Consider the following 26289-nt stretch of genomic DNA (forward strand, 5'->3'; position numbering starts at 1 on the left):
TCCAGATGGTAGACTTAACATATTTCTCTGTCCTCTGTATTTCCTGTTAAATTTCTAGTTTATGGACTTGATTGGGTCAGGCTGCATTAAAAAAAAAAACTTTCTTTGCAAGACTATTTCATAGGTGGTTTTCTCATATAAGCATTTAATGGTAAAGAAATTTCTCTAAGCACTGCTTCATTGCATCCCACAAATTTTAACATGTTTACATTTATTGAAAATATTTTCTAATTTCTCTTGTGACTTCTCTTGTGACCCATAGTGTCTTTAGAAGCAAGTAGTTTAATTTCCAACTACTTGGTTTTCTACAAATATCTTTTTGTTACTGCTTTCTAGTTTAATTCCTTTGTGGGCAGAGAAAATATTTTGTTATGACTACAATCATTTAAAATTTGTTGAGGCTGTTTTATGATAGAATATGGTCCATTTTGGTGAATATTCCATGTGCATTTGAAAAGAAGACAAGTTCTCTAGTTACTGGGTCGAATGTTCTATAAATGTCAAATGGGTCAAATATGTTGACAGAAGTTTTTATTCTGGTCTTTTATATCAACAATTTCCAAATTTGCCTGCACTCTGTTGAAATCACCTTTGTAAATTCTAAAAATATTCATGTCAGTATCCCACCCTAGAGACCATAATTTAATAAATCTGGGATGTAGTCTGTTCTTTGGAGCTATTAGGAGATTCTTAGGTGATTCGAATGTGAAGGTAAGCTTGGGTCCTGGGTTCTTCATCCTTACAGATTTTCTGTATACTTGTTTTACAAATTACAGAGAGGGGAGTGATGAACTTTCTGACTATTATTGTAGGCTAGTTTCTTATTTCAGTTCTATCAGTTTTTGCTTCAGTGCCACTTTGTAGCACTGTTACAATTTTGCATCTTCTTAATGAACTGACCCCTTTATCTTGTTTTAATATCAATCCCCCTGATTACTAGTGAAGGTAAACATTAAAAAAAAATCTTTCTGACCACTCAGTTTTCCTCTTTTGTGAGTTGCCTGTTTATGTTATTTGAATATTTTTTTAATCTTTGTCAGAATTCTTTACATTTTCAGAGCTTTACTATATTATTTCAGTCTGTGGCTTGCTTTTAACTTGACTTAAAATGTCTTCTCATCTGTGTATAAAACAATCAAAATTTAAAATCTTTTCCTAATGAATGACACTGTTTTGTCTGGTTTAACAAATCCTTCTCTACGGTGGCATCATAAAGACATCTGTGTTTTCCTAAAAGTTTAGAGTATTTTCACATTTCACATTTACTTCATTTGGAATTTTATTTTATTTTTGGTGTGAGATCAGGATCTAATTTCATATTTTTATACGAATAGCCAATTTCACTAAAACCACCATAATTTGTCTTTTATATAGCCAATTAACAAAGTTACTGTGCCAATTTTACTACCAAGAATAATGAGTAATAGTTTTTCCCACAACCTTACCAACATTTCTTCCTTACCAGACATCTTTATTTTATACCAACTTCCAGGTACAGGAACTTGCTTTTCTAACTTTCTTTTTGTCTGTTCTTGTGTTAATATCGCATTTTTAAAAGTTGCTTTTAAAACAGAATTACCATATGATCTAGCAATTCCAATTCTGGATATATACCCAAAAGAACTGAAAGCAGTCTCACAGAGATATTTGCACATACCACCTTCATAGCTGCATTCATAATAGCTAAACGCAACTCAAGTGTCCACTGAAGGATGAATAGATAAACCAAATGTGGTATATACTTACAATGGAATAATATTCAGCCTTAAATAAGAAGAAATTCTAACACATGCTACAACACGGATGAACCTTGAGGATGTTATGCTAAGTTAGTCACAAAAGACAAATACTGTATGATTCCACTTACGTGAGGTGCCTCAAATAGTCAAATTGATAGAGCAGAAAGAGTTGTGGTTGCCAGGGACTGGCAGTAGAGGTGAATGGGGAGTTGTTTAATGGGTATAAAATTTCAGTTCTGCAAGATGAAAAGAGTTCTGGGGATTGGCTGCACAACAATGAGAATATACCTAACACTACTGGACTGCACACTTTAAAATGGTTATTTAAATGGTAAGTCTTTTATGTATATTTTACCCTATTTAAAACTAACAGGAAAAAACAACCCCCCCAAAACCTGTTCTTCTAGAAAAAAAAATCTGCATTTAATAGTTCTCTTAGTCTTTGGTGTTCTGCAGTTTCACCACGATGTGTCCAGGTATAGAATTCCTTATTTTAATCCTGCTCAAGAATAAGTGCTTCTTGAATCTAATTCAAATATTCCACAACCCTGAAAAATTCTTAGTTATTACTCTTTAAATACTGACCACACCCATTCTCTCTAGTCTCTCTTTTTGACACTCCTGTTAGATTTATGTTCAATCTTTCTTATTTCTCATGTATTTAGCTCCTGCATTGCATTCTAGTAAATTTTCCTCATAGTGTGTATCTTAGTTCTAGTCAAATGTATAGATCTCAAACACTGAACGGAAAAAATTCTTATCTATCCCTTAAAAAAAGTAAGGCTCTATGTTGGCAAACTGTGCTAGAAGTAGAAAGTCAAGAGACAGGTGGACGTATGACTCATTTCTACAACTCAGGAGGATGTGCCAAAGCCGAAACAATAACAAATATTCAAAGCCAGCATGCTGCTTTGTGTCAAGTGCTAGGTACCTGTGAATGGTACCCAGCCTGATTACATTACATCCCAAAGCCTGGCACACAGCATTTCACACTACGTCTATGACCTTGCGCAGGAAATTTATTTACTCTTAAGCTTCTTTCTGTGGGTTGCTGTGAGGATCAAATGGGATAAAGTGAACAAAAGTGCTATACACTAAAGTAGTATTAAGGTATTTTCTCAATTCTAAAATATTATTAAATGGTCCGGCGCATTATGGATTTTAAGATAGTTTGGGGAAGATGAGGAGAGGAACAGTCCGTTAGACGTACACTTAAGAGATTTCCGATTTGGGAAATTAAAAATATGGAAAAGTCTGCTTTTAGAACTGAAGAACCAGGGTACTTTCTCTGTTATGTCCACACACGTCCTTTTCTTGAATTTGAATGATTTCTCTCTCGCCCAGTGTTAGGTTTTACCAACCTCCAGGTTTTACCAACCTCCTTCCTGACAGCTGTCAGAATTTTCCACAATTTTCCACACTGCATTTCTTGACCCCATTTTCACGGACCGGCTGAGACTGAGGAACTGCCTCGCTCGGACAGGCTTTCGCACGCTCAGCTTAGCTTCTGTACTGTCATTGGCTGTTGCTCTTCCCGGACCCGCCCACAACGACCTCAACCCTGATTGGATTCCAGTGCCCTTTTGTTATGGCAAAAGGTGGATCCCGAGGGTTTGAGGTAGGACGATTGGGGCGTCGTGTAGCTAATGCGCAGGCGTCCCTTCTTGAGTGCGGATTGGCTGGCGACGGGCCGGGCCGGGGCGGGACTCCAGCCTCGGCGCACGCTCTGTGGGCGGAGAGGGCGGGGTTGCCGGTGGCAGTTGGTCCGAGTGTCCAGGCCTGAGGTATCCTCCTGGTCCTTCCTCCTGCCGGCGCCTCAAACGGCAGGTGAGGGCCGTCGTGGGTCGCGGAGGGCCTGGCCCCGAGCGACTGGAGTTGCGGCCTCGGTACTGACGAGAGCCTGGAGGGAGGGGCGGGATGTACGCGGCTCGGCGTACGGCGACCCGGGAAGAGCGTCCTAAGGCCTGGGCGTTAGGTGGGCGGCCGAGGCCTGGCTCCCCGCAGAACCCCTGCGCAGCCTCTTTTCTCATCCTCTCGTTGTTGGGCGCAGAGGTTGCTTTGTGGAGGGCCGCCGCGGTCCGTGGCGCAGACTTCCTGCCGCCTTCTCCCCGCGGATCCTGAGGCTAAGGCCTCTGTCCGCCCTGAAGTGGGACTGCGGGAGGGGCGTTCGGGTGGGTTGGGACCTGGCACGCCTGGACTAGCCCGCGGCTTCTCGGCGGAGAACTCGGAGACGGGGGCGGGGGAGAGGACGCGGGGGCGGGGAGGGAGCCGAGTGAGCGGTGAAACCAGGGCTGGCGACATCTTTTCAGGCTCTGAAAGTAGCTCCCAGGTTAGTTTCTCAATGGGCATCTTTCAGGGGTCCTGCTGGGCAAGTTTGGGGACTTAGGATTGTTGGAAAGGAGAAACAGACATTCCTGAAAGACAGGATTTTCGTTGTGTATCGATTCCAGTACTATGACGTAATAATATTAAGGACAGATGGTGTGCTCTGTTCCCAACACTGTACCTGAGAATCCAAAGCTCTGTCTATATATTCCGTGCCTGTACTCATTCACTGATTAAACTCAATATAGCTAGCCACTCTGGGGATCTCATTTCTGGTCAAATATTTGGCCAAACAGTCCCTTAATTTTGTGGAATTTAAAATTGGACTTAACCAGAACAAGTCAGAATTTGAAGGGACTTGAACAAGCCATGTTGAAAGTCGTTGCAGCTTGCAGTGAATGAAATTTACCTTCAGTTTTTTAGATAGTAGAAATAGCAAAGAAATTTGACATCAAGCGTTGCAAAATGTTTTGCAAATTTAGATTAGGGTCATATTAAAGTGTCTTCCATTGCATAATGGAAAAAGCAGGGACTTTATAGTTAGATCTGAGTTCAGATTCTCGGTACAGACTTCGGTTGTGAACTCTGAGGCAAGATATGTAGCCTTTCTGAGATACAGGGTCCACGTTTGTAAAGTGCCATGTCCTGTTGATTTGATGAGCTAATATATGTAAAGAATTTAGTATATTAATGTACAGTGACGTTTAGTAGTCTTGCTAGTTCCTTTAGTAAGTAGATGTAAGTAAGTAGTAAGTAAGTAGATGACAGTTCCGTTGGTAAGTTCCGTTAGTAAGTAGATGACAGATGATGAAAATCAGTTTTAGATGCAGAAAAGTTGAGAGGTTTAGGTTGGGTGGATATCAGAAAAGTCTCAAAATCTCAGGTCTCCGTCGTGAGCATACTGTGGTGGAGTGGTGGAAAAAACTAGACTGGGACATTGACTGTATGTAGTCTTGGCTCTGTCTATGTAAGTATTATTGTGGTCTTAGGTAGGCCATTATCATCTTGGCCTTGGCTTAGTTGTAAAAATGAGGTAAGTGGACCAGGTAGTTTTTTAAAATTCTTCTTGTGGCCTGAAGTACAGCTAAAAGGTAGAAAAGATAATAGCTAACATTATTGAATAACTACTGTGTATTGTTGCAATCACATTATATATATCAACTCATAATGTTCTCACAACAAAACTATGAGGTACATACTGTTATTAACCTCATTTTACAGATGAGGAAACTGAGGCTGAGATGTTAATCTTACCTGAGGTTCCAGAGCTTATAAATAGGAGAGCTAGCATTTGAATCCAGGTAACCTAAATCCGTGTTCTTAATCACTGTGCTAAACTGCCTTTTATGAAGAGCATGTCATGGTACTGTTGGGCATACTAGAAAAGAAGGTAGAGGTGTACTTGGTAAGATGATAGCCTTTGGTCACAGTTGACTGTGAGGGCATGGAAAATGGGTCGATACTAATGCTTGCCACATTTCTGTATCCTTGTTCTTTCCATACTTTTGCTCCCTGGACTTAAGTTATCAGAATAACTCTAGATTCTCTTCCACTGACCAAGGCTAGATGAAGATAGGCACTAAAATTTACTGTGATTTTTGAGAAAAGTTTTATGAGATCTGACCTCGGCTTAGGTCAGAGTTGAGGAATCCCAGACAGTCATATCCATTGCAGAGAGCTAAGGCAGATTTTGGATAAGCTAAGGCAGATTTTGGATAAACAGATCAGCTTTAGCACCCCACATTTATTTCGGTGTTCCCACACTTGAGATACTTTTGTCTGGGTTCTCTCTCTCTCTCTTTTTTTTTTTTTTTGCAGTACGCGGGCCTCTCAGTGTTGTGGCCTCTCCCGTTGCGGAGCACAGGCTCCGGACGCGCAGGCTCAGCGGCCATGGCTCACGGGCCCAGCTGCTCCGAGGCACGTGGGATCTTCCCGGACCGGGTCACGAACCCGTGTCCCCTGCATCGGCAGGCGGACTCTCAACCACTGCGCCACCAGGGAAGCCCCTGGGTTCTCTCTCTTTTAATGTCAGGTTTGGATTTATGTGTAGGAGCAGAAGGAGTTGAAAATGAACTCCTAAGAGCACATCTGACACAGCATTGGATTGATATGATAGCAACTATAGATTGAGAAGAAGAATTTTATAGTTGAAAAATTCAATCTTGTGTCAAGTGCATATTATGATGTAGTACTGTGCTAATGTAGGCATTGCAAAGTTTGAGGATTGACCCTATTTTGAAGGAAGTAAAATCTATGGCTAAAATACTTTGACTTAAAGAGCTCAACAAACCTTTTGATCCCATATATAAAATAAATCTGTTTATAACTCTGGATGTCCTGACAGACTTAGAATATATACAGGAGTAGCGTTTTGAGACTGGTCTATTTGATCACATCACAATAAGAAAAAATTGCTACTTGTGTTTTTTTGTTGTTGTCATGCAGAGGCAGCCGGTGATACTCTGGTGTTGCACACGGCTGCCATATACATTTGGGCAGGTTTTGCACTGTTCAGCCCTCAGGGCAATCTTACATGGGCTATGATGTGAGTAGTGCTGTCTTGGGTTATGTGGTATATCCTATAGCACTGTCCTTGCGCCCTGCTTTTGTGCTCTTGCTTCCACCCCAATCTGGATGTGTTTTTCTAAGAGTAATTTTCTATTGTTTGGGTTATATGTGGCCAAAATTTCAGAAACTGGCTTCTTTTTCCTTACCTACTACATTGGTCAGCCTGGAACACTTTGCATTTATGGAAGACTTCTGGGTTTAATTTTAGTATTAGACTAAAATACGGGCAAAAGAAGTATAACCCATCCCTATACTAGATCTGATTTCAAAGTTGAGTGCATTGATTTTGTGATTATCTGTTGCTTTGACTGGTGTATCATATCACTCTTCTCGGCTGTCATGAGAATTCTGTTTCAGGTGTATTCTTAAAAAGACTGGATATTAGAAATCTGGAGGATTTAATATACAGGTTTCCCCCTACTATCTGAAAGTAGAGCATTCCTACCTTTTGTAAGCTGAAATGGCGTAAAGTGATGAAGCAATTATCTTAGGACACATCTTGCTAACAGATGCACAAAATAAATAAAACACGGATGCTCACAGACACAGGTCAAAGCTGTGGTGGCTTGAGGCTGAGATGCTGAGTGTAGTTCTCAGGGAAGGAGCTTGGTGTCACTGCTCAGAGTGAGTGCTGCCTCTTATAACACCTTGCTGCAAAACAAACGCTGAATGCTATTTTTGTTTTTTGCCTTTTTTCACGAAAGTGAAAATCCTCATCAGATTTCTTTTGTTTAGCAAAACAGGTACTAATGTAGGTCTTTTATACAAGTGAAGTGGCATAAAGCAAACTTTTAAAAAATGGGGAATACTTCTCTCATGTAGCAGGGAAGATAGCCAAGTTGAAGTCTGCTGTTGCTGAGTATTCCCAAGATCACTTACTTTTGCTTTTGGCTGTTACCTCTGTCATCCCTCCCAGACAAGTATCAATAGTTGAAGTGGTATGAAAGTGATCTTCTCTCGGGGAGGGGCCAAATAAAGTTTTCACTGCTAGCACTCTTCCTCTTCAATTATAAAGACACATTGATTGAATGGAGAAGAATAATTTTTGAAGTGTGGTCTTCGAATACTATTATCCAAAGCATTTAATGACTTAAAGAATTTTTGAAAAAAATTTCATAATCTGTTTGGATTTATGTGTGTGTGTGTGTGTATAGACATATATATACACATATACACACATATTTATACAGTTGACCCTTGAACAACGATGGTTAGGGGTGCCGACCCTCTGCACGATTGAAAATTCACATATAACTTTACAGCCAGCCTGCCATATACGCAATTCCGCATCTGCAGATTGAACCAACTGTAGGTCGTGTAGTTCTGTAGTAGTATTTATTGAAAAAAATTTGAGTGTAAGTGGACCCGGATAGTTCTAACCCTTGTTCAAGGGTCATCTGTGTGTGTGTGTGTGTGTGTGTGTGTGTGTGTGTGTGTGTGTATGCAACTATATCTACCTATCTAAAACTTTTTCTGAAGTACAAAGAACCTGATAATTAAAACCAGTGAGGGAGGGGCTTCCCTGGTGGCGCAGTGGTTGAGAGTCCGCCTGCCGATGCAGGGGACATGGGTTCGCGCCCTGATCCGGGAGGATCCCACATACCGCGGAGTGGCTGGGCCCATGAGCCATGGCCGCTGAGCCTGCGCGTCCGGAGCCTGTGCTCCGCAACGGGAGAGACCACGACAGTGAGAGGCCCGCGTACCGCAAAAAAAAAAAAAAAAAAAAAAACAGGGAGAGTAGCGCTAATGCTGTGTAAGTGGGAAGACTTGGGGTAGATGTATTAAGCATTATTTTTAGTGTTACTTCTTTAATAAAACTATGTGTAAAGGAGGTTTAATATCTTTCTTTTTTAGACTGAGTGATCTCTTACTTGAGAGGCAGTTTATACATGTGTACACTGAGCATTCTATTGCCATGTTCATGCCAGCATCTGAAGTGTCATGAGGGAATATACAATACACTGATCACTGTTTTGATTGTGATTCTAGTTCTGGTATGTAGACATCCTTGTTCAGTAGGTTTGGGTTCTACTGTTCAGCATATGGAGGCATAACAATGCCTTGGGTGTAGTAGGTGCTCAGTAAATACTTGAAGAAAGAGTAACAACATTGACTAAGATCTAAGTTGCTTCACTGAGTAAATTAGATTGGTTAACAAATCTGTTTTCAGTAATAATCTGGTACATTATTTAATAAATTTTGAGCACATTGCATGTGAAATGAATGTTAGCAATAGAGCAGAACATGTTTCACAAGGATTTAGTGCTCTAATATTTTGGAGCCTTTTATGGACACAAGAAAATGTTAATATTTATTTACTCATTTACATCCTAATTAATCTATTTTAACTATAACCAGGAGGTGACAGGTACATATTTTTCATTTAACCCATATTAGTGTTTCAGATAACGAGTATTTTTCTTTTGAATTTTATGTTTAAAAAGTGTTAATTGGTATATATGAAACAGTGTTTTAATAATGAAGAATATTTTTAGAGAGATTTGTCTTCCTTGCTGCCATTATCCTTAATGTAAGAGCTTTTTCAATTTGCTGTGTTCTTTATCCATACTAAAGATTTTTCACATAATTTACATCAGTGAATATACAATGGCATAAACATTCTTTCATGTTATTATAGTCATAATTATTTTTAGTAGCTGCTCCATTAGAAATGGCAACTATAATCAACCAGGCTCTGAATGGACAGTTTATGTTGTTTCCAGTTTACTGGGTTATAAATAAGGTTGAAGTAGATTTTTATAGATGTAATTTTTTTCCTTCTTAATTTTTCTTAGGCTAAATTTCCAAGAGTAAAATTACTTTGTAAAAAATATTTAAATGTTTTTATGAATCTTGTTTATTACTGTACTGCTTTCCAAAAATATTACGTTTAAAATTTGTGTCCAATATTTTGTGTTAGTTTTTCCATAACTTCGCTAGCATTGATCATTATCTTGTTTTAGAAAAATATTTTACGAAATATACAGTGGTATTTTATTATGCATTTCTTTGAGTACCAAGAAACTCAACATTTTCTCTTATTTACTTAATACTTCTCTTTGTAAACTGTAAATATTCTTTGCTTATTTCCCCACTGGGTATTTATTCTTAGTAAAGCATGTGAAAAGGGTCCTACTGGGTCACTTAATTTTCTTTTGAAAAACAAGCTTATATTTCATTACTCTATGTGTCTGTGTTTCTAACTTTTTCTCATTGCAGACCATTCATCAAGAATTTTGTATCCAAGGCCCAAAAGTTTGTTACCGAAGATGATGAATGCTGACATGGATGGTATGTTCTTCGTTTTCCTTTTTGTATGTTCCTGGTTTTGTGGCGCATACATTGCTTTATTAAGCAACAGAAAGATCAGAGAATCAATACTTAGAAGGCTTTGATCTTGGCCAGTGTACTTATTTATAATCCCATCTAGTTCTAGAAAAGATTTAAGGTAACTTCCATTCTTTAACTATGAGATGTTGGCAAAACATTTTACCTTCACCTTGGTGTCCTCATCTGCCATGTGGAATATAACCTTTTATTTTACAGGGCTCTTGTATAAGTCAAGTAAGAATGAATATAAACCATTTTGCAGATCTTTTAAGTGCTATACTACACAAATGGTAGCTAATATTAATAGTAAATCTGAACCTTTTCATTACAGCAGTTGATGCTGAAAATCAGGTGGAACTGGAGGAGAAAACACGACTTATTAATCAAGTGTTGGAACTCCAACACACCCTTGAAGGTTAGCTTGCCTTCTGTATTTTTCTTGACTAACATCCAGGTAATTGAAATTGTAATTGTAAGCAAATTGCTAAATTTTGTTTGTTACTGTGCAGTTTTTAAAAGTATAAATTTCAAAGTCTACTTTGTTTTTTTTCCTCTCCTGCCTGTAGCTTTGGCTGGTAATTTCAAAGAACAGATACGTTTCAATAAGGAGGTCAAATAGTGTTCTTATGCTTCCCTCTTTAAGGTCTAACATAATGAGCCCCGTTTAAGTCCCTGCGTTGTGTTACTAAGTCCACTTTAATAAAGCTTATTTGAGTGTAAAATCAGTGTATTAGCCTCAGGGATTATAAGGGAACTGATCTGAGTTTTTCCATTTTCTAAATGTCTTGCATAAAATTAATTCCACCAGTGAAACATCTTTTGGTTTTCAACGAAATTAAGAGGTGGTGGTGGTTTTTTCTGAAAACAGGTTGAGCAGATCATGTCATTCCAGTGGCTTCCCATCTCACAGTTAATGGAAGCCAGGTTCCTCTCTGTAAGTCTCTCACTTCCCTTTTACCTTTCAGTCCTGTCACATTCCCTGACTAGGACACTTCAACCTCCTTGCTGTTCTTTCAGCAAGCTTCTCCTCAGGGTCTTAGCAGTTGCTGTTCCTCTGTGCTTGAATCTTTTCCCTTAGTCATTTGCATATCTGTGTGGCTCGTTCCCTTACTTCCTTTAGGTCTCTAGCGAAATTTCCTTAATCAAAATAGCTATCCCTGACTATACTGTATCACAGGACAACCGCCCTTGGCTTCCTGTGACCCTTACCCTTCTTGCTTTTTCTCCTGACCCCCACCCACCCTAAGCCCCATTAGAATGTCAGCTGGTAAAGGGCAAGGGACCTTTTTTGTTACTGTTGCCTCTAGAACAGTGCCTGTCTCTTAGAAGGCACCTCAGTAACTTAGTTGCTGAATGACTGAGGTGTGGTATCTTCTTTTTTTAATCATCAAGACCTGCTCTTTTGAATTTCTTGCTAATGTAAAAATACAAAACAATCAATTGCTTGGAAACTGACTGCCTATATCCAGTATGTGAATTCAGTTATGTTCACCTACTACACTGTCTTAAATATTACTAGTAAAGACATTATGGTTTTATGATGATATGAACCAAAATTCACATTTTAAAAACAGTGTTTTTTTAAATAACCATTTTAAGAGTTAACTACTTAACAAAAATGCTGTTAAAGAATAACAAAGAATAACATTTAGCCTAATGTGATATCTCTTTTTAGGGATTTTGGCTATTGATTTGCACTCAGTTTACTTTCTTTACCTTAACTTCTAAAGTAGTCTGAGTTTAAAAACAGAAAATTTAAGGATTGTATTTCTTTTAAGAATGAATCTTAATAACCATTTCATAACACGGAGTCATTGCCATCATTTTATTGACAATGTGCTTTTTTATTTTTCATATAGATCTCTCTGCAAGAGTAGATGCAGTTAAGGAAGAAAATCTGAAGCTAAAATCGGAAAACCAAGTTCTTGGACAATATATAGAAAACCTCATGTCAGCTTCTAGTGTTTTTCAAACAACTGACACAAAAAGCAAAAGAAAATAAGGGATTGATATCCCTTATGTCTTACGGAATTGCTGCTGATCTTTTTTTCTTTAAAACTTGGATAGATTCCAAAAGTTATAGTACTTTTGTTTGTGGCTTCACTGAGTATTTATGAAGATAATGTCAGACCTAAGCAAAATTAAGAGCATAACAGAAGACTTTCATGAGTTTGTGTATTATGTTAGTCTATGAAAATGTGCAAAGGTATTGTAGAGACTTTATAATTAGAAATGCATATATTTATGAAACTTGAAAATGAATGTTATATCAAATTTGCTTTGATTTATAGGTTTAGCATTGTCTTTTATCATAGGCATAGTTAGAGATACAAGAAAATAACCACCGTGTTGTGACAAAGTGACCAAAATCACGTACTGAATGCACAGCTTTATATACCCTGTCCACCATCGTGTGCCTCTTCTCCATTTGCTTTCTTCCCATTTTCCTTCCCCTAAGGAAAAAATTGGTTTCACATTTGTAAAAAGTAATTTCAGTAGTTAATCATCTAAGAGAGTAGCCCGAACTCTGTTGAAACTTAACCAAAATAAGATATTTTCTCAGTTTAGGGCTTATTTGTTATATTTAGTAATAAGATAGGATAGTTGGTTTCTGTTTAATCAATTGAAAACGGGGGCTATAAAGATGAAGATTTTTCTTTGAAACTGAATTATCGTATTGGGAAGATATGTTGTTAAAAACTTCCTTTGCACAAAATAATCCACTTGATACCTGAAAAGATGAGCTCTGGTTGTGTGTGTGTTTGAAATAGAAAATTTTGAGGAAAAACAGAAATAGGGTAGGAGAAGTATTCAATACTTGGTAAGTACTTGTAACCAACTCCAAACAGTTTTACTCCAGATTTGTGTTATCTCTGGCACAGATTAGATTTGGGCCGGGGGGGGAATATATAAGAAAATGGATTAAGTTTGGCTAACCTTATATAAACCATACCTAGAAGAGAATAAAATTTGGTCTCAGGTTTATTTGCAGTACCCAGATGATCAACTTTGCAAAGTCCCTTAAAAACTGTATTAGTATCAGAATCATGAATAAAATGGGAGAGTTTTACATGTATACTAATTGATGCTTTCTCAGTATTTTATCTCACTACTTCTCCCAGAATTTTCTGTAAACCCAACTACTGGTTTGCAGAGTTTTAGTCATTTAACACTTTTTTAAAATTTAGTTTGTACATTCCATTTGGTAAAGAAATCAGTATCAGAAGTAATGTTAAAATATTAAATAGGAAAAGAGATCCACTAATATAGTTTATGGTTATTAAATTTCGGCTAATCATGGAATAATCTTAATGTTTGTATTGGTGTTAAGATTTGATGACTTTAGCTGTATGAATATATAATAGTCATACTGCAAACATTTTGCATCCCTTTGTGACCTAATTTTTAAACATTTAAAACTGTGTTGCCATTATGCTTTGCTGTTTAATAAAAAGCTGTTTCAAAAATTGCATGTGTTTTGATATTGTTGCGTAAGTAACTGGGATATATACAGCGGTGCAGTGGTGTATCGGGGTTGTTCAAAGCCACAGGATAAGTAGCATATCTTATTTAAGTACCAGTTACTGGATGTTTAAGGGAATACTATTTTTTTTAACTAATTTGTATTATTTTTGGCTGCATTGGGTCTTCGTTGCTGCATGTGGGCCTTCTCTAGTAGCGGCGAGTGGGGGCTACTCTTCATGGCGGTGCGCGGGCTTATTGCGGTGGCTTCTCTTGTCGCGGAGCACGGGCTCTAGGCACGCAGGCTTCAGTAGTGGTGGCTCGCAGGCTCTAGAGCGCAGGCTCTGTAGCTGTGGCACATGGGCTTAGTTTCTCCGCGGCATGTGGGATCTTCCAGGACCAGGGCTCGAACCCATGTCCCCTGCATTGGCAGGTGGATTCTCAACCAGTGCGCCACCAGGGAAGTCTGGGGATACTATTCTTATTAAAACAAATATAGGATATTATACCTTAATTTAAAAAATAAAAGCAAAGAATTCAAAGAAAAGGATCCAAGATTGCCAGGGGAAAGGTGGTTGTATTTTTTAGGTTAGGCTAAGCTCTTGTAACGAGATGCAGTGGTAAAAAAAACAAGTTTCTCTTCCAACTAATGGTTCTGAGGTGAGCATTGTAAACTAACAAACAGGCTTTGTGAGCTGAGGATTTCTCTGCCATTTTCAACCGTGGCTTCCAAGTCACACTAGTTATCACCATTCTGATTTGCAGAAAAATGCATGGGGTACACATGCACGGTTTTTGGGTTGGGCCTGCCTGGAAATGGCTCATGTCTTCTCACATTCCCAAGGGCATGGGGATTTAGATGCCAGAGTGGCTGAGAAATGTAGTTGCTGGCTGGAAGCCATATTCCAGCTACGACTTTATTATGGAAGCCGCCAGAGGATGAGTGGCAGCAGCTTCAGCCACAGCCCTCTTCTCTCGCTATTAAGTATCTGTGCCCAGCCTTCTTCCCATACACACAATGTACTCAACCTCTCCTCATCCAGTTACTGACTCGGCTCAAAATCTAGGATCTCTGTCAAGGTCTGTCAGTTGTAGATGTGACTCCTAATAGTCTGACCGCCTCTAAACTGATGACAGATTATTTGCTCTGCCCATTTATAATGGTGTAGTGGGGATAGGATACCTAAATAAAAACTCGAAATTTGGACAACGGAATAAAGGGAAACACATCAAAGCAGTTGTGGAATACTTCTGAGAGACCCTGTGAAGATCCTGTCTCTGATAGTGGACGAAGTTCCTTGATTAGACCCTGACTGTAATCTCTGGCAAGGGACTTCCCTTACCCATTGCTCTCCATGGCTTCCCCCAACTGGAAAGTTATTCCTTGTCCATTCCCCTCACGGGAGTTGTGAAAGCAGTCCAATTCGCGCTGGTGTGAGTCTGCTGCCCATCGTTTGTAGGCCAAGCTCACATTTCTTGGGCTGTACGATTCCCTCAAAAACAACCTTGTTGTCGATATGCTTCAGTTCCATAGGCTAGGAATCACAATCAAGCTCTTTTCTAGACCAAATTCTCAAAAGTTTGCTTGCTTTCCTTCCTCACAGGACCCTGCCTCTCTTTAATGGAGGCTACTTTGAAACCAACTGAAAATAAGACTGCACTGGGACTGCAACACCCAGGTGTCACTGCAGGGCTGGGTCCCTTTGATTGCCTTAACACTTGGAAGAGAAGTCTTAACTGGCCTTCCCCTTCTACCTCCCACACCTCAAAAATAAAACCATTTTGAACCTTTTCTGCTATTCAGGGTACAGAAGCAATTAGTTTTTCTAATCTTGTGAGGTACCTAATATGTGTGATCCTTCTCTATTCCCTTCCATCTCTGCTTGGACACTGCTAAGTTCCTTCCTGCGATACCTTGCTAAAAGCATCAAGGAACAGCCAATTCATTTCACATTTTGGCTTATCCAACTGCTGTCCTACAGCTGTTAACTCAAGTGACAAAATGTTACCTGAAATACATGCCCCACCTGCTCGTCATATGAATGGTAAACCAGTGCTATATATTCTGTTTTCATTATGGCAATATCTTCAGGATGTCATTTCTATATTAGAAATACAGGTGGTAAAAAAAAAAAAAAGAAATACAGGTGGTAAACAATGTGCACAGGGACTGTGCCTAGCTTCTGATCAAGACTCTCTCCTTGACCAAACTTTAACCAGGTTCTTCTGAGCCCTCTTTGTTTAGGCCTCATCTTAGGCCCTGTCTTCAGCCTGCCTAGTCCAGTTTTAGTAAAAATCCTGCTAAGTGAATCTGATCACCCTGCCTGCCTTCAGCAAGAATCCTGTTAAATCGGCATGGCAAGCACCCTTCTACCCTCGATGTCTCCTCTTAGGAATTTTCCATCCACCAACCCTCCCCCGACCCACTCTGCTCAACGACTATAAATCCCCAGCTGTCTTCACTGTATCTGGAGTTAAGCCCATTCTCTCTCCCCTATGGTGATAGTCTTGGCCCTATTGCGGTAGTCCTAAACAAAGTCTTCCTTATTGTTTTAACCAGTGTCAGAAGACATTTTTAATAGTGATACTTCCTAGCTCTAAATGCTGGTGGAATGATGACTGGCAGGATGGAATGATGACCCTGCTTTTCCTCAGGGTCTCCCAGTAGAACTTCCCTCAATACTAACACTAGTATTCCATCCAAAATTTGTCCTCTTTATATTCACTTTGGACTTTACTTATAGCAAGTTAATACAGCTCACAATCCCTTATCTGGAACTCTTGGGACCAGATATTTCAGAATTTGGAATTTTTCATTTCATAAAGTATTATGACTCATACACCAGTACAGCTTGGGGCAGTACTTGGAATCAAATACATTAATATTTTTGTAGCGAAATATATGAATTTAATACTAAGTTACGTAAGTAAAGACTACAGATAGCCTGTCAGGGAGGTCAGGTTTGGCTGCCAAATGAGTTTTGATGTCAAACATGAAAAACTTCAGATTTACAGAGATTTTTGGAATTTGGAATTGTACGTGTAACAATAAAACAATTTGTGGAGAGATAACCAAAATCATCCAAGCATGCAGTTCCAACCAGTTTATGATGTCATATTTATATTCCTGATCAAGTCCTTTCTCCAAACGAGAAGTGAAAGGTGAATTATATATTCTAGCATTACTTTTATGGTCCGAAACAAAGCAAAACTGATCTTAATTCTTTAGAATGCAGTCTTTCTTTACTTTCCCCAATAATTTTGTTTTTCCCTATCTTGAGTTAACACCCTCTAGTGGTTGTCATCAGATATTTCTTCAATGCTGATATAATCAAAATTGCCAGCAAAGACCAGGTATTACTTAGTTGGTGAGACCACTTGTACATCGTGAAAGAACAGAGAATGTGACTAAATGAAAGGTTAATAATTGTAAGAATGACTTAATTGCCTCTAGGTACTCCATCCTAAAAGCAAGCTACAGTCTATTTCACTTAAATCATAGAGATTAATGGTATTTGAAGATATTTACTATAACACAGACTTTATGTTGGCTTTAGGACCTAATTTACCATATAATGGAAGGGGTATTGAGGAGTGATGACAGAAGCTAAAGTAATACATTGTAATCAATTGTATAATGTATTTGCCTTGTTTTAAATTTTCTATTATTATCTATAGATGGCTTATCAAATGTTTAGTCTAAGTAATTAAAACTTGAAATTACTCCAAAATTTTACAAAAGACGTAAAACTCTATTCATTTAAGAAACACAAAATATGTGGTAAGATACTATGTTAGGTGTTAAAAGATCATTTAAAAAAATTATCCTGTTGCCCATTTTCTCTAAAATTACCATTGCTTCTCCACGTATTTGGATCTCTACAAACTTCAAATGCATTCAAAAATACATTTTCTCTCCCATCAACCTGCTTCATCTGACCTGTCGGATTAGGGATAATTTTATTTCCTTAACTCCTCACAGCTGTCATACTATGGAAATGGGAGCTATAATTTGGAAAGAGATTATTAGAATTTATGTAGAAAATGCTACTATTATGTTTAAATAAATCCTTTACATGAGATTTAAGTAGTTATTCCAATATTAACCATATGATATTTCATCTTTAAATCCTGCTGAAGTTAAAAACAGAACCACAATTGAAAAGAGAACAAAAAAGCTTCATAGGTACCTAGAGTGTAATATATTTATGTTTTAACTATTCTAAATAGTTTTCACTGAAAACTATTAGTTTTCTAAATTAGTATTCTAAATTTCCAAGGTACATTATATTCATAGCTAGTGGTTAATTTTAACACGTAAGCAGGTTTATCCTCTGTGTTTTGCAAATGTAGACTGACACTTTAAAAAGGCTCCTAGTTCTAGTAGTATGTATCTTCCTAGAGGAATGACCAATGGAAGCAAGGTTACCTTAAAAAAATGTTCAAGGAAAAGGAAGTTACTTTAGCCTGGTCAAGTTAAAAAGCCTCTAAAAAGGCCAACTGAAATAAAGGGCAAAATACATTTATTTTTCTCCTTTATTAGAGGAAAGGATAAAACTTAAATCGTTTTAAACAATAAAGTCACATTACGGTGGTAAAAGGAAAAAGCCATTTCGTTATTAAAGAAGACTCTATGCTTTGTCTACTGCATGGATCTAATACACAAATTTAAAACTATCAGGCATGGTACATCCACAGGAAGGAGCAGTGAACTGGCAAAAACTGGTTGCTCAGATTTTACCACTACAAGCTCATGGAGTTGAACCAAATGTGAAAGTTAAAATTAATCTGCAACCAAGAAAGTAAAAACAGCTTTAATAATCTTTAGAAAAAAATGATCATATATAAGACACTTTTCGGCAAGAAGTTTTCCATAAAGTTAAGAAAGGATTTATCTCATGAAGTAGTAATTTACTTTCAGAAACAATCTCATCTAGAATCATTCAGTGTATCTAGTTCACTTGGACATTCCAAATACAAAGCAAGAAAGGGAGTCCTTGCAAGATGCGTTAAGTTTAGTCAGTATTAAATAAATACAAAGTATGGTTAACTACATATTAAGATTGTCCACCACCAATTTATGGAAAGTTCAGAACACAGCAATGGAATAAAGCACTTATTTTCATTTTCAGTTCACTCCCTGAAATAAGGAGTGAATAGTGGCTATACTGGCTGTGTTTGGCTTCCTTTATGTCAGAGGAGAAGCTAGAGGCTCCTTTTCCTTATATATAAGCTTTCAATGTACTACTGGGGAGGGGGATGTACAGGAGGCGGGCTTACCCAAGGATGGGATGTATATGTCCATGAAGGAATCCAAAATATTACCCAACTAGTATAGCGTTCTCTAGATAGTTGGTATTAAAGTAGCTCCATGGTCTCAAAGATTTAGATCACCTTCCAAAGGGTCTGTCACCCAAACATGAAAAATTCTTAAATATGTTAAATGGAATAATACAGCTCTACTATAATGTACTTCTGTGACTTTTGGTACCTACAGTCGTTCCTTGGTATCCATGGGGGATTGGTTCCAGGACGCGTGGCAGATACCAAAATCCACAGATGCTCAAGTCCCATAGTTGACCATCCTTATCTGCAGATTCTGCATCAGAGGATTCAACATACCATGTAGTTCTATAGAATTAATTGAAAACAAAATCTGTGTATAAGTGGACCCACGCAGTTCAAACCTCTGTTGTTAAAGGGTCAACTGTGTTTTAAAAAGAGGAGCAATAGTCTACCATAGAGGCAGCTTTGAAGCTAGATGAGACAATAGATTTGAATTTGTCAGAAGATAGATTTGACTTTGTCAGAAAAAAGATAAAAATACAAAGCATGATGATTGATATCTATTAGCCATTACAATCTCTTAATGATCAGATAAAAGAAAGACTCCCCAATAATAATTTACCTATTAAAGATGGTATCATTTAAAGAAGAAAAAATATTTAAATGTTATTTTCAAGAGCAATGTAGGCATAAGCAATCTTGTAAACAGAGTAAGCCATTCTGGCATAAAACAACTGTAACAGCTTCAAAAAAATCTGTACACCATTTCGTTTTGATAAACCTCTTATCTCTGTATTCAAATATAAGTATGCTGCACTATTGACCAGTGATTCTACGAATGACACATAGACATTTCAGTTTTGTTGATTTGTCTGTCAACAAAGCACCTCTTTAAAGGACTCTATAATTTACATGAACAATGGACCATAACTATAATTTGACACAAAGGAGGTAAATGTGGGTCACATACAACACTTTCAATTGTTGATAGAAACAAACAACCATACAGAAACTTTATTGCATTTAGCTCTGTACAACAGAACTCACTCTTATGTATACTGTGGAACTACCAGTTATACTGTAGTATAGCCGTTTAAGGGGAAATTCCAATAACTGATTCTTCCAATAGCAGTGAAGTTGCTGCATATTATTTTGCTCTGTAGAAACCAAAACTTTCTCCAAACTATTAAAACTGTGTAACTTCTAATGCTATTAATCTCTTAAAATTTGACATGTAATGTGCCACTTTTCTTTTATTCTAAATTCAAAGACAAGGTTAACTTCAAAGTTTTTTTTTTTTCTGAAAAATAAGATTAAAATAAATGTCTGAAAGAATATCATTGCTAGATAGTAGAAACAGGATGTGCAGATTGAGTCTAGTTCACTTGAGAATGCCAACTCTCTCTCTTAGGAATTAAAAATACTTGAATACAGGTTACTCCTTTCGTACTCTTCTTTTGCGTACTGACTTTACTGGCCCATCTCCAGATCCTGTGCCCTCATCTGCTTCCCTCATCTAGGGAAAAAAATATGAAAACGTTTATTTTCATACAGTGGGCAACTAGTAGAGAATAGTAAATAATGTATTTCTTATTCTCTAAAATACATGTTTCTAACAAAACATCTTTATGTTTATTTATATATATATATATATATATCTTTATTTTTATGGTCCTTTACTTAATAACTGATCAAAAACGTGTATGTAAATTGATGTTTCAATTTGTTCATCTTTTGCCATGATTACATTTTTAGAATAACTGTTTGTCAAATATGCATCTGACAAGGAATAATGCTAATAACTCAATTCATGATTTTACTTCATGATTTACAACTTAATCTAATGTCATGGTTAATTAAAGGTTACATGATATTTTCATTGTGGGATATTAAGCATTAACTATACATCACAATGTTTCTGTAAGTAATGAATTGCTGAGCTGGTTTTACAGAGACTTTTTCAGAACTTCTGGTACCTAACACTTTGAGAAAAATTAACAGAGAGGAAAGGGAAACATTAAACTTATGGTTTGTGCTTTTTCTCTCCTTTAATTCTATCCTTCCAGAATAATCATTTATATATAAATTAAACTTGTATAACAATAAAATAATGCAGGTATTATACAAAATAGTTATAATTATTTCTAAAGGTTATATTATATAAAATTTGATTTATGTTAGCTCACTGACAAACATATAAGAAGATTAAAGGACTGAAAAGATGGAATTTAGATACTTTTAAAAGTACACAAAATATTTTACAAAGCAAAATATAACTAGAATACACATTCAGTGAATGATTCCAAATATTATTATTAAAAGAGTGACGGTGGGAAACAAGGACTGCTTAAAACTCTGTTCTGAAAGAAATTATCTTCACCCAGCTCCCTCTAAATAAAGATATTCATACTAGATAATGAGCCCCAAAGCCCATTTAAAAAAAACTCACTAGGCAGCTAAGACCAGTAACCAGGTATATGTACCGAATAAGCTTTAGAAAACAATTAAAACAATAACAACAGAAGTTTATCTGGGAGATTTCTTCAAATAAACAAAATAGCAAGTTTATCTCATCACATGCAACAGTCCAGGCATAACGGACCTTTATCCTACCTAACTCTAAGCTATGAGAGTGCTGGGGACGGTGACCGGCAGGTGGGATTATGCAGCTCTTAGAGGGCTAGAGAAGCAGAGAAAACAGGCTTGGGGGGTATATACTAGGTGAAAGAAGAAAGCTCGGGTTCTGAATTATACCTGGATGGTTTCTGATTCCATAATAACTGACTATAAAAAAAGGCACTGTGGAAAGTTCTGTCATACATCAGGATGGAAAAGGGGGCAGACATATCAAGTTAATGAAAAACTAGTTTATTAAAGATTTGAGAAAAACACCATTACCAGGCATAGTACTCAACTACCCAATGAATGCAATCTTTCAAAATGTTACAGTAAATAACTGTGACAGTGAGAACGTTTTCACAATGGCTAAAAGAAAATTGTCTTGTAATAAACAGACTTACTTTTTAAATATTCAGATGGTCTGCTTATTACACCTTTCAACAAAACACTTTAATGAAGTCATTTTTTACAGACGTAGCTCTCTCTTTATATTTTGTAAACCAAAGGCTTACTTTATACTGTTTCATTAGGCATTAAGAGGACATAAATTACATTATTTTCATGCTTTCCTTAAGGATACATTTTAAATCAATATGTATGCTCTTAAGAAAGCTGGGAGAAATATGGCAAAAAATTCTTCAAAAACCAGATTGCTTTTATTAAATATTTTTTTATGGAATAACAGTCATACATAGAAACTAGTTTATTTTCTGTTAAAGAGTTGCTTACCTCATCCTCTGATCCAGACTTATTTGATTTATTACCTTCTTCTTGTCTTTCTATGATTTCAATTTCTTCTTCACTCTTTTCCTCAGGTTCACCTTCCTCTTCTAGAATTTTTTATTAAATAGATTTTATTAAAGGCAAAAACTCGAATTAGAATTTTGCTACTTAAAAGTATTAAATAAAAGTGGAGGGATGTATTTAAATTCCAATATTTATAAGCAATTTCTTCCATTAGACCTTTATAAAATTTAAATAGAAATATTTATTTTATCATTTTATAAATAAATCATCATATTTGAGGAAAGGGGCAGGTTTAAAGAATTTTAAAGCACTCTGTATGTAAAATGAAAACCAAAGAATGTGTGTGTGTGTGTGTGTATGTGTGTGTGTACACACATATATGTAAATATACGTGTGTGCATGTGTGTTTTGGGGGAGTATGTTTTTTAAGTCAACTGTTGCATCAACTATTAAGTTAAAAACAGTGCTCAAGATATAATTTAGGTTATAAAGGGCTCATTCTGGAGCCTGGCTTGGGATGCCTGACAAATATCAATAGTTTTATTGCTACCTCAATGTGCATAAGGAAGTCACATTGGAGAGGCACCAAAAAGCCTCAGCTGTCTTCAGTTCTAACATCTTCTGGAGTTTAGTAGAGGGTGGCAAGGGGACGTATGATTTAGCAATGCTTTCAAGAGATTAAACTGTTCGTTCCACATGATAAATTATCTGATAAACAACAGCCCTTGGGAGACTTGGTGTGGATTTTGTTGCTGCAATCACCTGCCTTAAACCGATTACTCTTCTACAGAAGCCATGGTCTGTACCTCCCATCTCATCCTTGGAGGGGAGAAAAATCTTTGCAAAAAGCTATGGCAGGGCTTCCCTGGTGGCGCAGTGGTTGGGAGTCCGCCTGCCGATGCAGGGGACACGGGTTCATGCCCCGGTCCAGGAAGATCCCACATGCCATGGATCGGCTGCGCCCGTGAGCCACCGCCGCTGAGCCTGCGCGTCTGGAGCCTGTTGCTCCGCAACAGGAGAGGCCACAACAGTGAGAGGCCCGCGTACCGCAAAAAAACAAACAAACAAACAACAACAACAAAAACAAGCTATGGCATATGGGATTCATAGTTGCTAGGTTCTGAAGCAACTGAACAATTTTTACACCTCTTTCTTCCTAGAAAACAAAAGTCATACATTGGATGTCTGCTCAGGTACAACCCAGGCAAGGATGTTACTCCTCTTCGCCAGTCACGCCTTCTCGAGGTTTCAAATGGTATAAATCTGACAATAAACAAGTGCAACAGCCAGTGTTTACCACTTAATCTACTATTTTAAGTGAGCTCTGCCCAGTTTTGTTCCCATTATAAATCACCGTCATCGTCTTACCTTTTTCAAGAATTTCACCATCACTTTGCTGTTTTTCCTCTTCCAAGTCTACTGGTTTCTCCAGGGCTGCTTTCTCTCCCTTTACTTCTTGCTCTAGTGCTCCCTTTGTTTGTGGTTTACATATGTCCAGTTTTTTGAACTCTGCATCTTCATATCTTTTCTGTCGCAGTTTAACACAAGCTATTTTTACTAAAAGCAAAGCACTATTTACAAAAAGATTTTTTTTGCAATAAGTGATATCATAGTGAACTATCAGTAAAAACTTACAGGCAATTTAGTTTATCACTTTTAAGAGCCACTTGCTCCAATATAGAACTCCTAAACACTAAGAGATTTTTTTTTTTTTTTTTTTACTGTTGACAAAAATTCATTTTCTTTACCTTTACTTTTCTTGGCCAACAAAATGAAGTAATTAATGCTATTGGAAGCACTGCTGTCACAAGATAAATGAACCAAAGCCATGGGCGCTCTTCAGCAGCTGCCGTCAACTGTTTGAATATACTAGGCTAGAGAAGAAATAAGCATAAAAAGGCAATTAAGATTTTATAAACCTTCATTCAGAAATACAGCCTACAAAAACAAAAAACTTATTTCACCTAGGTGGTTTTATATTAAGGAATCGTGAATTTGTAAGATAAAAAATATTTTATTTTCTCATTTTATACTTCATAAAGTTTAAACAATTATTCGCATGCATTGCTGTTTGACACTTTGTAGTAGAAGGTACATTATACTATATAGGTGAATACTGCTAACCTACCAGCAAGAATTAGGACAGTTTTCTTTTTTGGTAAGTTTCAGGATAGAACTACTCCTTATGGATGTATTATCTGGTTCATTTAGAAGTACACAACTCTCTGATAACTCAACCTGTACATTTAAAAAACTTACTAAAAAAAAAAAAAAAAAAATCAACCTGATAATCATTGTGTTTTCTTTTTCTTGTTTATTAACAAATTTTACACACAACCTTCAGGAAGGAAATTGTCTCTCTTACTAAAATAAAATCTAAAATCATCAAATGTTTTAGTTAAAAGAGTTTCCAAATGAGAATCCCTTTACCTTTACTTACTCTTCTGATGGTTTTTGCTAATATCCAAAGAGACCTAATGTGAGGTACACATTTTTCTTTACAGTAATTCGTTTTAAAGACAGATTCTCCAAGATGCATTGTGTTGAAATACTTAGCTTATTCTTTTCTAAGTAGTGTTAAGATTTGGGGAAAAAAACTGAAACATAATAATATTAAATTTTAAAAGTTTCTATACTCCTCTAAGTGAAAAGTAGTTAAAATGAATAAAGAATATTTAGATTACTGTTCCCACTTAGGCCTTAAATTGATAGGTGACAAAGATATTAAGTCTCATTTCTAGTAGTAGTAGTGGTCTCATTTCTATAACCATCAAAAGGCACTCAATCCCATTATGCTATCATAATTTAATAAATGAAATGAAGACTTACATATATATAATTCATTATTAGTTTATAATGAAGCTGTATCATATTTGGTAAAGCTAAATACTCTGTCTACATAAATTTATTTAAATATGCTTCTTTAGCATTTAGTAATTATTGCACATTTATTTACCTTTTTTAAAGGCCATTTGTACAACCTATAACCAGGACCACATCCTATTATTACCATATGGTAAATACTGTACCTCATTATCATTTTCTATCATTATTTTCACTCCCCAACCATCTGCAGCCCAGCGATCTGCTACTTCCTTTTCCGAACAAATAATAAAATTATCAAAGTAGATATCAGAGGTCATGGACCAAAGCTCTAAACCAAGAGCACAGAAGGAAGTCAGAAGAAATGGGTGATTGTCTTCAAAATAATCTGGATTAGGAATTTTTCGAGGACTCCAGATACCCTGCGAGAAAAAATAATTTAAAGACATTTTCAAATAAAATAATTTCATTATAAATGTTACTCAAGAAGTAGTTGGTGTTGAATGAAATTAGCAATACTAACTGGAAAAAAGAAAACTTTAACTTATAATTAATTCATTAGTAATTCACTAGAAATAAAATCTTGTTTCTTCTTATCTGGAACACGATGTTCCCTATGAAATATATCCTGTACACGATGTTCCCTATGAACAATGACTTTAAACTCTGCAAAAGGGGACTTCCCTGGTTGTCCAGTGCTTAAGACTCTGTGCTCCCAATGCAGGGGCCCTGGGTTCGATCCCTGGCTGGTGAACTAAGATCCCACATACCACAACTAAGCCCACGTAGTGCAACTACTGAGCCCGTGTGCTCTAGAGCCAGCACGCTGCAACTAGAGAAGCCTGAGTGCCACAATGAAGACCCAGTGCAGCCAAAATAAGTAAAATAAATAAGTAAACTGCCAAAAAAAAAAAAAAGAGGCAGAGTGAAAATCCAATACAGAAACCTGAGTAATTAAATTTCACAACTGACACTATATTAGACAAGTTGGGTTTTTTTTACATTTAGTAAAGATATTCAAGACAAGATATCATTAAAATTGTTCAAATCAGAGATCACTGTATGGCAAAAATGGAACCGCACCTTTCAACATATACTTGTGATAGGCATCAATAATCAACCATGGTTGAATCTCAGAACAATTATTCAACACAGAAGTTCCATTACATCTTGAATGATTAAACTCAACCAAATCAAATAAATTGGACAATATGATCACTCACTGACTTATTCCACCATCACATATGTCTATTCTGTGCCAGGCACTATGCCAGATGCTAGGATACAGTGGTAATCAAGGCAGACATGGTCCCTGCATTATGGTGTTTAAAATCTAATGAAGGAGATAGACGTTAAAAAAGTTACCAAAACAGACATTTTGTGATAAATA

At 37.0% G+C, this 26289-nt stretch overlaps 2 protein-coding genes across 8 annotated transcripts in view; one reads left to right on the forward strand and one right to left on the reverse strand.

The window, feature by feature from the left end:
* The first annotated feature begins 3385 nt into the window (after nucleotides 1–3385).
* Nucleotides 3386–13432, forward strand: SCOC (short coiled-coil protein). Its single transcript, XM_027117036.1, has 4 exons — nucleotides 3386–3566; nucleotides 9852–9923; nucleotides 10294–10377; nucleotides 11822–13432. The coding sequence occupies exons 1-4, from the start codon at nucleotides 3386–3388 to the stop codon at nucleotides 11962–11964; spliced, it is 480 nt and encodes a 159-aa protein (XP_026972837.1). The 3' UTR covers nucleotides 11965–13432.
* A 4515-nt stretch (nucleotides 13433–17947) lies between these two features.
* Nucleotides 17948–26289, reverse strand: part of CLGN (calmegin) — a 45552-nt gene continuing 37210 nt past the window's right edge. For 3 of the 7 annotated variants that reach the window (XM_027117039.1, XM_027117037.1, XM_027117038.1), the window contains 5 exons: nucleotides 25106–25321; nucleotides 23825–23950; nucleotides 23445–23604; nucleotides 22059–22159; nucleotides 17951–20226 (listed from right to left, as the gene is read on the reverse strand). In XM_027117039.1, the coding sequence (XP_026972840.1) occupies nucleotides 20146–20226; nucleotides 22059–22159; nucleotides 23445–23604; nucleotides 23825–23950; nucleotides 25106–25321 (684 nt within the window). In that variant the 3' untranslated portion in view covers nucleotides 17951–20145. Of the gene's footprint in view, nucleotides 20227–22053; nucleotides 22160–23252; nucleotides 23340–23444; nucleotides 23634–23824; nucleotides 23951–25105; nucleotides 25322–26289 lie in introns of those variants that run through there. The other 4 variants (XM_027117040.1, XM_027117043.1, XM_027117041.1 and 1 more) reach the window with 4 other exon arrangements.

Source organism: Aethalodelphis obliquidens, unplaced genomic scaffold (assembly GCF_003676395.1).
Source record: "Aethalodelphis obliquidens isolate GAN/ISIS:26980383/991018 unplaced genomic scaffold, ASM367639v1 scaffold17, whole genome shotgun sequence".
NCBI classification, from domain to species: Eukaryota; Metazoa; Chordata; class Mammalia; order Artiodactyla; family Delphinidae; genus Aethalodelphis; species Aethalodelphis obliquidens.

Bases quoted from the DNA above. Each gene is read 5' to 3' on its own strand.
- SCOC (XM_027117036.1), top strand. From the start codon at position 3,386: ATGCGCAGGCGTCCCTTCTTGAGTGCGGATTGGCTGGCGACGGGCCGG. The intron at 9,924-10,293 runs GTATGTTCTTCG...TTTTCATTACAG, and splicing joins GATGAATGCTGACATGGATG to CAGTTGATGCTGAAAATCAG. The intron at 10,378-11,821 runs GTTAGCTTGCCT...TTTTTCATATAG, and splicing joins ACTCCAACACACCCTTGAAG to ATCTCTCTGCAAGAGTAGAT.